This window comes from Vanellus vanellus (genome assembly GCF_965231255.1).
Source record: "Vanellus vanellus genome assembly, chromosome: 19".
Lineage (NCBI taxonomy): Eukaryota > Metazoa > Chordata > Aves > Charadriiformes > Charadriidae > Vanellus > Vanellus vanellus.
Genome location: NC_138924.1, coordinates 5618967 through 5633841, shown reverse-complemented (window position 1 = coordinate 5633841; position 14875 = coordinate 5618967). Strand labels below are relative to the sequence as shown.

Genomic DNA, 14875 nt, shown 5'->3' with positions numbered 1-14875 from the left:
CAACTCTCAGGCAGCATGGAGTGAGTGTAGCTTTCTGTCTTGCTTGTGGTGGGTCTTTAGAGGCTGTGTGGGAAGTTCAGCTGGATTCTGGGAGGTCCCCAGGTGAAGGGACTTAGTCCCAAAGTGGTTTTCTTTCACCTCATGTTTCTTCTGAGCTGTTCACCTCACAATGCCAAAATCCCCGTGGAAGAGCCAGGCTGCAGTTCTGCCTTACCCCCACCGTGTGGCCAAATCAGTAATTTGTCTTTCCCAAGCAAGGCAAGAAGAGCAAAGGCAGAAAAGCTGCTGGCTGTACTTCAAAACTCTTAGGGATTGCTTTGGCTATTCTCTGTGTTTTCTGATAAAAGTTGTATTTAGATAAATCTGGAGAAAGGTGGACTTGCTCTTAAGCAGATTTCACATTGGAAATCTTATCTACCCTTAGCGATGAAGAGAAGAAATAGTCTTGGGGAGCTGGGAGAGAGTTCCTGGGCATGAGCTGCTTGGCAACTCTTGTGAAACTTGCTTGGCTTTGATGCCAGGTTGCCGCAGCAGCAGGAGACTGTATTTGGAGAGGGAGAGGTATTTGTTCCACCCTGTCTTCCGTAAAGGGCTTAGGTGCAGGAGTGAGCCGCATTGGTGGAGATGTTTGTTGCCTCAGTCATGTACCAAACTTAACATCAGTTTTCTGCTGGAGCTCATTCCTTCAGTTTCCTCCTGGAGCATCAGTAAGAGCAGTAAAGAAGTTTGAAACCCAGTGCAGCAGAGACCATAGGAGTTGGTGTTGTGCAATACCTTTCCCTTCAGTCTCCTGGGATCTGTTTCCTGTGTGGGTGCAGTTTGCCCCAGAGAGATCAGCCTCAGCCTTAGCCCAGCTCTGCCCTTTCCAGTATTAGGCCTTTGCAGAAGGTAACCACGCAACAAAGGTGAATCCTCTGGGTTTGTAACGCCAGCTGCAAATTCACTGTAGGCCCCCCAAGTCCTGAGTGGTTAGTTGTGAGGCCGTGTTGCAAGGAGGGGAAAAGCGATACCTGGCTACTCACACTAGCTTCAAGATTTAATACACGTAGTTGCACCAGCAAGGTGTCCTGCATGAAGTGGGTTTCTCCCTGTGGCACTTAGTGGGTGCTGCTCTGGCAAGAAATACTTGTCAGTCCTTCATTTCAAAGTGTTACAGCCTAGTGTGGAAAGAACCTGTCCATAGGTGGCTCAGATGAGGATGTTTGGTGAGAAACGAAGGCATCTCAGCAGGGGATTGATGCTTGCGTTACCCTGCATGTAAAAGCTAAATCAAACACAGCGAGTGGTTGTGGGTCTTATTTCAGACCCGTATGTCTGCCTTAGCGGGTTATGCTGCTTTCAGTTTTCAAGGCTCATCGTCCAGTGTTTGTGTTGTAATTCAGGTCATAATTGAAAAGCAGCAGGTTTCATCACGTTGTTTCTGCTGTGGTCTGATCTGGTGGCAGAGGTGGCCCTCTCCTCAGGTGGCAGAGCCCTCTGCTTGAAGGCGAGCCTGGGATGGATACGGGGTCTGTTGTGAAATCCCTGGGTAATGGGAAGAGCAGCATGCAGCTCAGAGCAGACCCTCAGGCAGGCTGCGTGCTCTGGTGTTGCAGGAGGACGGAAAGTATGTTTTCTGGCTAGGAAGGGTTTAAAAGGAATAAATGTTCCTGGTTGCGGTACTTTGTGGCAAAGCTCCTGCATGCAGACAGGTGCATGCGAGGCTGGTAGCAACCCGTCTATGCCTCTTACCTTATCTTGGGAATTTGTTTTGTTGGATCGGTTGGATACTTTCCCTCTCGTGCCTGCGAGAGAGGGCTGTGTGTATCAGTGTCTGCAGTTGCCTCTGGAGATTGTAACAAGAACGGCTGTGTTGTGATGAGAGCTAAGCTGGTGGGAGAACTGGCCCTATCAATCTGAAATTAGATCCTGACACGGCGCAGGTCAACTCATAGAGCTCCTGTGCTCACTGTCCTTGTGACTGTTTCCACCCACCACCTGTCACGTGCAGCTCTTACAGAGGCTTTTGTGACCTTGCAGAGCAGTCACACTGCAGAGGGTCTTGCTAACCACACCAGGTGTGTGTTACCACCTTCTCCTGCTGCAGGACCTCACCACATGGGCTTCCATCTGAGGTTCGCTGGGGGTTTTGGCTTTGAGCTGACTCAGTGGTATTTTGGCTGCGCTTCCTGCATGGGGTCCGTGCTGCCTTCCCCTTCTCCATCTGTGTGGGAGACGGCTGACAGGGAGCACTGTGCAACTGCTCTGTGTAAGAGCTGTGGAAGAGCAGCACCTCCTGTTACCAAAAACCAGGGGGGAGAGGTGAGGTTGCTCTGGACTTTGTCTGACACAATTGCATTTTGGAAAAGTGACAGCCAGGCAGGTGAAGAACGAGAGGAGGCTCTGAAGTAGTTTTTCCCCGTACGTTAAGTCTGACCCTTCCATTGCTTGCTGCAGCCCTGCTGTGGTCATTGTAGCAAGCTGGTCTGAGGGCAGCGTGGACCCGTAAGCCAAGGCTGTGGCTGGTGGCACATCCATCCTCTGGGACAGCGACAGCAACTTCCCACAGCTTTTGCAGTGTCATTTTATGTGATACTCAGAACTGGGAGGGAAATGAGTGGGGAAAACAAACTTGTTCAGCCTTGGGTTTCCTTCCTTTCTGTCATCCTTGAGTCTAGGGTGGAGTTTCCTTTCTGATGAACAAGCAAATCGGCAAGATACAGGATCACACTGTCAGCTGCTGCCCGTGGCTGGCTGGATAGCAAGCTGGTCCGTGGGCAGGCAGGGAAGCTGTCCCAGACCCGTGAAGGTAGAGGACCTGCAGCAGGGCTGTCTCTGGCTGAAGTGGAGAGCCTTGACCTTAAGAGGTGTTGCTTTTCTTCAGCACGTTCTCTGCAGCTCTGCCTTGACTCGCCAAACTGTCCTGAACTGCTTTATCTGATGGTATCGGTGATGGCTTCTTGTCCTGTCACTTTGGCCCCCAACTTCAGCCTTGAAAGACTGGAGGATGAAAGCGCTGAACAACAATTTAGACACGCCACAATGGCTGCTGCTTTAATAGGTTTTCTTGCAATGTGGGAGAGTGCAAGCAGATTGTCCGACCTGAACACAGTGTCCAGCACCTTGGTGCCCTCCTAGGGTTTTTGGGAGCCACCGCTGAGCAGCACGCCTCAATCAAGCCATGTCAGCTCAGCAAGGTCTCCAAAAAAAATGCCACTGCTGCAGCTTCCCTTGATGGTGGAAGAACAGATGCATGGTCAAAATACCCCGTTTTGGATGGCATCTGGTCTGGGTTCACTCTGTGTGGCTCTGCCAGCCTGTGTAGCCTGGGAGTGGTCACGATCTTGCCCTGACGATGGATCTGTGGGTTCACCTACTGATCAGGTGCTTGCTGATCCCTTACTGTCACACCTGAGTGGAGCTGTTCTCCTGCCTGAAACCCCTGGAGAAGGGGCAGAACCCAGTGTATGCAGGGACTTGCATACAAGACGTCCTATACCTGTGTTGTGTAACACATGCATGCGTGAGGCAGGCTGGGATACTGCTGACTGAGGATTGCTTGCGTTTTGGCCATTTTCAGACTTAATTGAAACCACCGGAGCAGCCTTCCCCACAGCCTGCTCTGCAGATGTCATTAGGGAGAACGGCTCTCCATCGCCACGCAGCCATGGCCACCACGCTTCCTCACCGTGGCATTGCTGGGGAATGCACTAATTTATTTTTATTCTTCGGCTGCGCCGCCTCTGCATGTTTCTCAGTCCCAGATTTCTTTCCTTTCTTGTGTCCCTGCTCTGGAGTTGTGCAGACCGTCGCCCTGGGGAGACGCAGGCGAGACATCGATTGGTACGCTGGGTGTCACCCCTTCCTTTCTCCCCGTCATCTTTAACATTGTTTGGGGCAGAAATTGGCTTATCTCTATTCTGCAGCTATAGAGAAATCCATTCCCTGGTGCTTGTAGGGCTTCCTGTGGCAGGAATTGCTCCAGCTCCTTAGCCTGATTAGTTCTCTTTGCTGCCTGCGTGTGTGTTAGAGAGAGAGACCATCTCTAATTTAATTTAATAGGATTCTGAAGAGAACTCTTTGAGCTGCCTCCGTAATGGCACTGCCATAGTTACCCGTAGCGCTGCTCATGCAGTGTCTGGAGTAGTTTCATTCAGCTACAGCGTCGACTTTTTTTTTTTTTATAAAAAAGAATATATGTAAGAGCAGCTGTGATATAAACAGTTTCCAAGGTAACAAGGCTGGGGGAGGGTTTTGTGTCCCGTCCCCCTGCTCCATGTGGATGGGAGAGGGACGTGTGCTGCGGAGGATCCTGGGAGGTTTCATTCTCCACTCCTAATTCCTTTCTGCCACTGCTGCCAGATGTTGCAGTTTCTCAGGACTGTACGGATCCACTTGGTAACTTCCAAAGCCCCGCCACGAGGATCTGAGCGGACAGGACCACTCCTGCTATGACCTGTGCCGGGACCTTTTGTGCTGGCTCTCTTCTCTTTAACAAAAGGCTGACACTTGGCTTTAATGCCCAGGAGGAGTGGAATGGAAAGGCCTGTGTGCGTGTTGCTCCAGAGCTAAGTTAGATCCGTCCCCCCACACCTCCCCTTGCAGGCAGACACGGCTGCCCTGTGACTCTTTTGTCTGCCTCTTTCCTGCCCCGACCATGGGCTGCGTGTACTCGGCCCCGCAAGAAGAGGCGGCTGTGGCAAGGTGAGTTAATCTGCCTGACGGGCAGATGGGATTGCTCTGACTCGGAGCGTTGCTCCTGCTGCCCCAAAGCTGGGTGGAGTGGGGTGCCTCTCCCTGCTGGGGCAGGAGGAGAAGGAAGGGGAGAGGCTCGGCTCAGAGGCAGGCTGCTCCGGAGGAGACCCTGCTGTCAGTGCTGGGTTTCTGTACAATGTGCAGGCTGCGTTCTTGCTTGTGGATGTACGCGTGCTTTCGGAGGAAAGCCATAGGCTTGGGAGCTTTCTGAAGGAGAGGTGTTCAGCTGAGACGGAGACTTTGATATTGTTGCTGAGCTGTCGGTAACTTCCTCCCCTTTCCTTTTTTTCCTCCTGTAATCAAAGTGACAGAGAGCCATGGGAGTTGCTTGCGCTGTGGGCTCTCACCAAGGGTGGGCAATCTGTACAAGCTAAAGACTTGATTCAACAATGGAGTTAATCCCCTTTCCTCCATCCGTCACTTCTAACTCTCTTAGTTGCTACCCTGAGCCGTCTAAGCTGTAAGAGCAGTTGTTGCTGAATGCATGCTTTCTCTTCTAAGTTTTCCTGGCTGAGCAGTGAAAATGAATGTCGTGTCTGTGCTTTTTTGCAGCTCAGATTTTCAAGCCACCCCGATGAAGCAATTTCAGGGAGTTGTGTAGCCTTTTTTCAAAAGCCAGACTTGTTACTTCTGTGTCTGAGCCGCAGACTGTTCTTCACCACAACACTTCAGTGCAGGGCTGCCTCCTTTGAAAATGGACAAGCTTCATGTGCTGCACCCTTTTCTCTTCCAAAGGGAGCTTGCTGAAAGGATCTAACACTGCCCCCCCCCCCAAAAGCATTTTGTTTAGCAGTTGACCCAACAGCTATTTTAATTGGATCTCATTTGCAGAGGGCAGTAGACCAAAGAAGTTCACCAGGGAGCCAAAAGCAAAGTGAGAGCTGGGTCTTGTGAGCGGGCTGGAGGAGCAGCTTGCCTGAGCCCCTGTCCCGGCGGTAGTATAGGCAGGGTGGTGGGACTGCTCTCTCAAAGGTGCTTGTGATATCCATGTTCCCAACAGGGGAGAAATGACAACATGAGGAGATGGTTAACTGCTGAGAGAGCAAAGCGGGGGCTGCAAAGCAGCTCTCTCCTGGGAGCACAGCTGCCTTGGTTAGCTTTTTGGGGTAGGACTTGCTCGTCTTCCATGCATGTTTTATGAGTCTTTGTTGGTGCTCAGAGCTATCAGGCCTGGTTACACAGCTCGTGATACCTTTGGGTGGAAAGGGGTGCTTGAAGGCACGCTTTACTGAACGTCCCCCACCCTGCTGCTCTGTGTGTGCGCGCGTGTGCTCTCCACAAATGTCTCAGCACATCCGCAGAGATCCCTCCCTCTGGGCTGCAGAGTTTAGGAAACTGTTAGTGAGCTCTGCACATTCTCACATGGGCCGGAGCCAAAACCATTTGGTTTTTGCCTGGAGGCTTCTCTTCCCACAAGAGACCCAGCCTCGCATTCTTCCATTGTGAAAGAGAAATGGGAACGGGTCCCATGTTCCTCCTTCCCACTACTGAAGCTCCAGTGGGGAAGACAGCAAGTGAGCTCCTGGCACTTGTCCTCCTGCCTTGAAGAGACCCCAGCACCTCATCTGACTGTAGTTAGAGCCACCTCTGCTTGTGGGATTCCCAGAGTCACTGGGTCTGGCTTGCTTTCACCCTGTGACACTGAAAACCCATGGGTGTGCTTAGGATAGCAAAGCTCTTCTGGCTCCATACCTAATAGGGTAGCCATAGTGGTGTGAATCTCTGCCTCAACATTTCTGATGCTGCTGCGGTTTGTCCCTCTTTTGAGATGGAGAAAGCCACCTCCCTGTGAGAATTCAAACTTCCTCTGTGCTGGAGATCCGTGCTGGGGACAGAAACCCTGGCGTGGGAGTGAGCCCTGCGGGACCTCGGTGGGCAGTGGTCACCTTGCCGGAGGCTCTGTGGGTCTGATCAGCTGCGTCTGTCTGCTCTGTGGGGCTCTCTAGCTCTGGGACTCATGTCTGGCATGCTGTTTTGAGGTCAGAACAGATGGTTTTTAGCCCTGTCTGACTTGAAGCTCAGGGAATCTGCCCCAGAGGGCATGGCTTAGGACTGATTCCCTGCCTGCCTGCTGCAGGGACGGGAGCAGGGAACTCTCTGTTTCGTTCTCTCCCACCATGGCTTGGCTCCAGAGATTTATTGGGAGACCTTCTCTTGCATCGTAGCTCTACAAGATCCTTGTAACCTGCTTAGCTGTGAAACCTCGTCAGAGCAGTTGATAAAGGCTTCCTGACACCTAGGGCTGAGTGCCTGGGCTTTGCCTGCAGGTGGATTTACCAGTGGAGGTAAGGCAGGGTGTCAGCTACTCCCCTGTGCTCTGAGGGTCTCTGGTCCATGGCTGTGTGCAGAGGAGAAGCCCTACAGCTGAGCGATGGGCATCCCTGGTATAGGGAAAATAAGAGTGGTGGATGGGGACTCTCACCACTTTGGGCAGCCCTCTGAGATCTGGTATGGTTTGGGGGCCACTTTTTCCCCACTTGCTTATTCCTGACCTTAAATAATGAATGTGCCCATCTGAAAGGAGGTTCCTCCTGTCTTTCAGAGCAGCTCCAGTGAGAGACAGCAGCTTCATTGAGAAGATGAAGAAGACGGTAAGCTTCTTGCTCTGGCTACATGGGGTGCGGGGAAGGTGGGGGAGCTCGTGTCCTTCCTGGTTTCTTCTGGAGACTGTCTAGCTGTCAGCATGGGGGACTGGTTTGGATATAGATATATATCTGCTGCAAAGAGCATCCAGAGGAAGGCAGGCAGGAATAGCTCTTTCAGTCTATGCCTGAAAGTTGTTCTTAGAGGAAAAAAATCAAAGTGAAAATTTGGTGCAAAGCCCAAGTGTAATATGAGATCAAAGTCAGGAGGGAAATGGCAGAGACTTTAAAGTCATTGGCTGGCAGTTGTTTATCTGCGTGGTTGGTTCCCAAACTGTCTCGCTCTGGAATGGGAATTGTTGTATGCAGAACTAGCAGCTTTTGACTCCGCTGGACTGGATGCAAGAGGAAGCAGAGGAAGAAGCAAGGGCTGGATATGTTTTCCGTTTCACTTCAAAGGAGCTGACTTGCAGCAGAGCAGGAGCTCCAGTGCTTAGGCACTTTCCCAAAGCTTAGGCAAGTCTGCTTTCTCATCCAGGGAGTTCCCTGCTTCCAGGAGTCATGCTGCAGCCTTGAGGCTGAGAATAAATCTTGAGGGTTTATTCTTTGCTTTGGGTTTTAGTCTGACCTGAGTCACCTCTCTGAGGCATCATGTTCTTATTAACAGCTTAGCCTTGAGTTTTCTGCTACAACTCCGGTGTGGACACCCGCACAAGCACAGGCTTCTCGTTGCCTTTAGGTTGCAGTTCAGCATTCCTGTTCCCAGGCATTTCCCTTGTCTCAGAAAAGATGTATTTCCTCTGTGTATTTGCCTAATGAGTAGTCAGCACTGAACAGGGTTTTCTTTTTCTCTCCAGGGGCGAAACATAGTGGTTTTCTATGGTTCCCAGACGGGTACAGCAGAGGAGTTTGCCAATCGCCTCTCCAAAGATGCTCATCGCTATGGCCTCCGGGGCATGGCAGCGGATCCGGAGGAGTATGACTTGGTAATTTAGCCATGACCAGCATCAGGATAGGTAGCATGCTTTTAGTGTCCCCTAAAAAAAACCAGAAAGAACCTAGCCAAGGGACGGTTGCCCTCTTAGTAGTGTCATTTAGGGGAGTAAAGTAAATGGGATTGCCCAAGAGATGCAGAAGTGGGCTTGGTCTGTGCCAGTCTATGGATTTGGGGTGAACACTGCAACACGACTGAAAGAGGAAGATAGGCTGGAGTGTTTGGGAGTTGAGAGTCATCTGTTGGCAGCATGAAACTTGCTCCGTATTCCTTGTGTAGTTAGCATTAAACCCATACTGCTGCAGTCTTGCACAGAGGCATTGACACTGTTGCTCTGCAGAATGAAAAACAATCCTGGTCCCTTAAAGCTGGGCATGGAAAATCCTATTGCTTTTGTGGTGGGGTGTAGAAGTATTGACTTGCAGTCCAGTGAGAGTGGTTAGCTTTATTTCCCCTGACACTTTGGGTGGGTTTGGCTTTTTCCAACCTGTTTTGTAATCAGCTGTTTGACATTCCGTGGTGCTGTTCTGCACACCAGAGGTAGTTGCATAGTAGGAACAGGCTTGCACAATAACCACATTGTGGGATCCTTGAGGGTTTATTCTTTCCTTTGGTTGTAGTCGGACCTGAGCCGCCTCTCTGAGATTGACAAGTCCTTAGCCGTGTTCTGCATGGCCACTTACGGCGAGGGGGATCCCACAGACAATGCCCAAGACTTCTACGACTGGCTGCAGGAGGCTGATGCTGACTTATCGGGTCTCCGATTTGCAGTAAGTGGCACAATTCCAGTTTATGTTGCATTTGGGTAGGAAAGTCAAAAGGCCTCCGCTGTGCCTGCACATGGCTTGGGTAAAGGCACAACATGATGTCTATGCCTCGTATGCCTGTGTTGGATGTGGTCCGTATTGTTGTCTTCTCCAAGCTTTGTGGACACTTGCAAAGTGGGGGGCTTTAAATGCAGATGTCAGAGTACACTCTCCACTTCTTAAATCACAAGGATTTGCTGGTAAGGTCTTGCCACAAACAGCCCAGCAGGCATTGAATACAAGGTCTGTAAATGAGTCACAGGCTGATGCTGCTGTTCAGAAGCTAATTGAGCAGCCCTGGGCCAGATCTTCTCCCGCAAATTAAATCACTTGAAGGACTGTGTAGCTCTTCCTGTGCTGAGCTGAATAATTGGCTGAGATACAGCCACCTCACCTAAACCCCGGCCAAATTCCTTAGGCAGCATAATAATTGCAAATGAGGAGAAAATCCACTGTTGGAGATGTTAAGCTGTTCTGTATAAAGCAGTGAGCAAACATTTGCTGAGCGGTTTGTGGGAGGCAAAGGACACCAATTAGTCTCCAGGCAGTCTGAGCTCTTACTGATCCCTTGAGGAGATGGCGCAGGCAGCTCTTGTACATGCATCCTCTTGACATGCCCGAGGCCTGGCTCCGGGGAGGTGGTGGTGCCTACTGACCAGGCACTTCCCAGTGGTAGGTTCTTACTCAGAAAGTCCAGAGGTATCTAACTGATGGGGAGCTGGGAGAGGTCTTGTTGTCTGCCTTCCATGCTTTTTCTTCAGCATCCTTTGCTGGGTGCTACTACCAGAGGATGCTGGTAGAATGGGAAAAATCCAGCCCCTGCTTCTCCATGCTTAATCAGCGTTCTCTTGCAGGTCTTTGGTCTGGGGAACAAGACTTATGAGCACTTTAATGCCATGGGAAAGTATGTGGACAAGAGATTGGAGGAGCTTGGAGCTCAACGTATCTTTGAACTTGGGCTAGGAGATGACGATGGCAAGTGAGTAGCTTGGCTTGAGAGGCTGGGCAGAGCTGGTAAAGCATCACGGAAGGGACCTTGGCAGGGAGTTGGCTCTACTACTAAGACAGAATTAAAATCCATAGCGCTAGTTGTGGGGGCTGACATGTCTCTGTGTCTGTTCTGTCTTCCCCAAGCAGATCCGTGTACACTTGGAACATCCTAGGGGATACTGTGCCTGGTGAAATCCCATATCAGCTTTAAATGACCATAGCTGTGTACCTGGGGAGGCTTTGCAGCCTCTGCCTTTGGCCTGCTACAGCTCCATTTGCTCACCCAGCCTGTACAGATAGGCCCACTCATCCCTGTGGAGGAGACAAACTCTGTCTCCGTGTGAACTGTTTGTTTTATGGCAGAAGGCAGCAATTTTCCAACTTGGCCAATCTCTTTTTTTTTTTTTTTTTTTTTTTTTGAGCTCTATATGCTCACCTGAGCACCCTGCTGGTAGTGGCTTAACCTGGGAAATTACATCAACCTGTGGCTTTGCCTCTAAGGGGTGCAAGATCTGAGAGGGATGTCCTGTGTGGGGGAGGCTCTGAGCCCAGAAAAATAAGCATTGACATGGTGGAATCTGCCTTCTAGGAAGGTGACTTAATGCCAGGAGTAGGCAAGGGGGAGCTGAGTTGGTTAAAGACCAAGCCTGAATAACAAAGCCTTCCTTGGCAGACCTGGTGAAGGGAGGAGTGGCTGGTATAGCAACAGTTCCCTCCCACCTGCTTAGTGATCTGAAGATGTTCTCCTGATCTGTGGGCATGTGGAGGTACCAAAACTGCCTGGGTCCACAGGCAAATGCCTTTTCCCATGATGGAGGGAGGAAGTCCATAGGGATCTCAAATGGCTCCTCTGGGAATGCTGCTTTGCTCCCCCTTGGGCAAGGTTATTGAATCTTTCTTTTGCCCTGGCTAGCTTGGAAGAAGACTTCATCACCTGGAGAGAGCAGTTCTGGCCAGCAGTGTGTGAGCACTTTGGGGTGGAGGCTACAGGAGAAGAATCCAGGTGGGTATGGCACCCGGTTCTTTCAGGTGCCAGAGAGGTTGGCCACCTTTGACTGGTGGCTGTGCCGTCAGCCCTGAGCTGCTATCCCCTTTCCTGGGCACTTCCTCCCCTTCCAGACTTGAGAGGGCATATGTGGAGTAGAACAGTGAGTGGGGCTGTTAGGACAGAGCTTGTCCTGGTGCACATTTGAAGCCAGTTCTGGATTTTTGTTCTGTGTGGGTGATGTGATGGGTTTGGTTCCTCTGTGGATGGCGTTCCTGGGTTGTGATGCTCCCAGTGGAGCTGATGTTTCCTCTTGGTTTGGGCTTTCTGCATGGTCTGCCTGCTCCCCAGTCTCTCAAGAGGGGTGAAGGGGTGGAAGTTGCTTTTTTTTTTTTTGAACTGCAGTAAATCCAGCAAAGCAGATGATGGTTCCAACTGTACCTTATGATTTCCAGCTTGACTTTTTTCTCTTTTCTCTCCCCCTTCCTCCTCTAGCATCCGCCAGTATGAGCTGGTGGTCCACACAGATGTGAACATGAACAAAGTCTACACTGGTGAGATGGGTCGTCTCAAGAGCTATGAGAATCAGAAGCCGTAAGTGCCAAACCACCCTGGGCAGAATGTACGTGGGCCAGGCTTTGGTGGATGGATCCTTGATGTTTTTAACAACACTTGCTATGCGGGCAGTGTAATTTCTGTAATGCAGCCATGTGGCAGGTCTCTGCCCAAGAGAAATGAGCTCGGATCTCCCCTGGGACTCTCGGGGATTCCCCAGTTAATGAATCATCAGTGTCTGAGAAGGTGGCAGTGTCCACATGTGCTGTTTGGCTGTCACATTTGCAGCATCTGTCTTGAGGTCACTTGGAGCCTTTCCTCACCCAGGGTAGCTAATGTGTGATGGTTGCTTGCAGTATCTTTGTGGGGAGATTAGCTGTATAAATTAATTCCAAGCTGAAATATTTCTTTGAGATGGGACAATCCCTCTGATTTTTGCATTACTTGTTCTTAATGGGACAGAAGCTGTTGACTGCTGGACTGCGCTTAGAAGGAAAATGATGTTCTCTGTGCCAGTTTGGGTAGCAGCAGGATCATAATTTAGTTTGTGCTGTGGTGTGCTTTGAAACATGAACCGGCACAGCGCTGTGGTGAAATCATGGGAGCCTGCTCTGGGGGCAGAGGGAACATGCCTGGGTACAAGCAGCACTGTGAGCCTGCAGGAGAGTAACACGGAGGGTCCTTGTCTTTCCTTCCAGACCGTTCGATGCCAAGAACCCCTTCCTGGCCCAGGTTACGGAGAACCGCAAGCTGAACGAAGGTGGGGAGCGACACCTTATGCACCTGGAGCTGGATATCTCCAATTCCAAAATCAGGTAGCTCCCTGTGGGAGACTGGTCCTCTGTTTTGGCAAGAGCAGCCTGCATCAGGAGCAAAGAACAAGGATGTGGCACTGGCCTCTTCCAGCACTTCAGAAGGGGACCTTGTTCTCATAATTACTTAACACTGCCCCTCTGGGCTTCTGTACCACATATCAGGTACCTCATATCAGGACTTTCTCCCAGCTCTTGCACAGTGCTTGGCCATGCCAGCTGGCTGCCCTGTGCCCTTCCAGAGCTGATCGCACGTATCCATCCTACCTGAGCAGTCCCATCTGCAAGAATTCTCAAGGAGTTATTCAAAAAATGAGCGGGCAGGTGAGCTATGAGAGAGGGGAGAGCTGGGGACGGCTCATGCCTGGGTTTGCCTGGCTTAAGTGTACAAGCACAGGGGAAATAATGCCCTGTTCTTAGAAACCCTCTTTGCTGGCTTAAATTCCTCTGTGTGTGCTTGTGAGAAAGCTACAAATTCAGGTGGCTTAACATAACAAAATACTGCAGAGGTTTTGAGCAGCTTTACTCCTTGGCTGTGAGGGAGTTGGCCTGTCCTTGCTGGAAGTCTGGCCTCGTTGAAGTCTCTGGCAAAACTGCTGTTATCTTGGAGGTTCCTTGTGGAAAAAACAACCTGGTTCTTAAAACCACTATTGCACAATGGTCCTTTCTGCTATGACCACTGACTCTTCAGGGTCCCTGATTGTGCAGGCACTGTGTAGCAGCTCACATTTCAGTGTTGTACTACCCCTTGCCCTAGCTCACCTCTCTTTTAGCTGAGCAGCTCAGGCTTGGGGTGGAAGAGAAGCAGTGCTGGTGTTTCATCTGCTCTCTTCCTGCTCTCATGCCAGGTATGAGTCTGGGGACCACGTGGCGGTCTACCCAGCCAACGACTCCTCTCTGGTCAATCAGATTGGTGAGATCCTGGGCACGGATCTGGACACGATCATGTCCCTAAACAATTTGGATGGTGAGTATGGATCACCCCTGTGCATCAGCAATTCTCCTTCTGTGGTGGCCTCTGTCCTTCCCCCCAGAGCAGGAGCCAGACCACCTTCAGGTCCCACAGGGCAACCAGGTCTCTCCAGGCAAACAGAGATGTCCTGTGGCAGCTCCAAATGCAGTGCCATTTTAGCAGCAGTGGCACAGAGCCTGCTTGCTGAGAGCCAGCTCAAGTGGGTCAGTTGTAAAATATATTTGGTGTGCCTGTTCAACAACAAATTATGTAACGGTACGCTCCTAATTACAGAGCATCAGCCCGCCAGAGCATCCCTGTGCTGCAGCAGCCCCAGAGCTCAGCAGGGGCCTTCATGTCTGAGATGCTGTTATTCAGTCCTTGGAGGAGGCACAGGCTTGGGGACTGAACTGCCAGGAGGGAGCGCTTGTGCTGATACAAAGAGCTTTTCTTGGGCAATGCTCCCAGCGGAGCTGGCTGCTGGCAGGAGGGAGATGACAGCTGCTGCCCATCTTACTCCTGAAGCGGTGCAGCCTGACCTGAGGCACCAGAGATGCTGGGCCAGAAGCCCGAGAGCTGGCTCCTGGTTTCCAGAGAGCCAAGTGGCTTCAATGCAGTGGCTGGAGCCTGTGGCCCACTGTACGATGTCCTAGGCTGTCTGGCCTCACACTGTCATTCCTGTCCCTTACAGTGCTCTTATTTTGCTAAACAGAACGGCTCCAGCCTCGACTGCTGACACTTACCTTTCCCAAGGGACTGTGAGCACAAGCGTCTGTGGCTGAAGGAGACTAAGGACACTTTTGAGGCCAGATCTGAAGGAGGCATAAGTGTGTGATGCCAAATTAGCCAAGCAGAGCAGGAGTTGGTCTGGGAGTTTGCTGGGTGCCTCTGTCCATGGATATCTTGGGGCAGAGAGCCTCATCGGGGAGCACGTTTGTTTTTTTTTTAGTTTTTTTTTTCTTTTCTGTTTTTGCTGATAAGCTGTCAGGCAGCATCTGTGAAGCAAAATATGCTGCTGGGGGATGTAGCTGCCTGGAGAGGGAGCTGCCTTGTGCTGGAGCTGCTTCACTGTGGGATCAAGGATTTGGCCAACAGACTGATTCAGCCCTAGGGCTGCTCTCTGCTCCCTGAAGGCAGTTCCCTGCTCTGTCTCCAGCTCTCGTACGCTGCATGTAGCTGCTGGCATGAAATCTCTAACATAACAGCATGTGGTTGCTGATTTCTAACTTTTTTTTCTCTACCTTTTCTCTACTCCAGAGGAATCCAATAAGAAACATCCCTTCCCCTGCCCCACGTCATACCGTACAGCCCTGACGTACTACCTGGACATCACCAACCCGCCCCGCACCAATGTCCTCTATGAGCTGGCCCAGTACGCCACGGACACCGGCGAGCAGGAGCGCCTCCGCAAAATGGCATCGTCTGCTGCCGAGGGGAAGGTGGGAGCTGTGGCCTTCCCGGCAAA

General features: G+C 51.1%; 1 protein-coding gene across 1 annotated transcript in view; it reads left to right on the top strand.

Moving 5' to 3' along the window:
- The window catches only part of POR (cytochrome p450 oxidoreductase), a 31228-nt gene that overhangs the window by 12955 nt on the left and 3398 nt on the right, over positions 1–14875 (top strand). Inside the window, exons 4-12 of the mRNA XM_082493024.1 lie at positions 7277–7325; positions 8174–8302; positions 8931–9080; positions 9971–10095; positions 11020–11109; positions 11587–11685; positions 12345–12461; positions 13307–13425; positions 14668–14849. Coding sequence (XP_082349150.1) covers positions 7277–7325; positions 8174–8302; positions 8931–9080; positions 9971–10095; positions 11020–11109; positions 11587–11685; positions 12345–12461; positions 13307–13425; positions 14668–14849 — 1060 coding nt within the window. The remainder of the gene's footprint in view (positions 1–7276; positions 7326–8173; positions 8303–8930; positions 9081–9970; positions 10096–11019; positions 11110–11586; positions 11686–12344; positions 12462–13306; positions 13426–14667; positions 14850–14875) is intronic.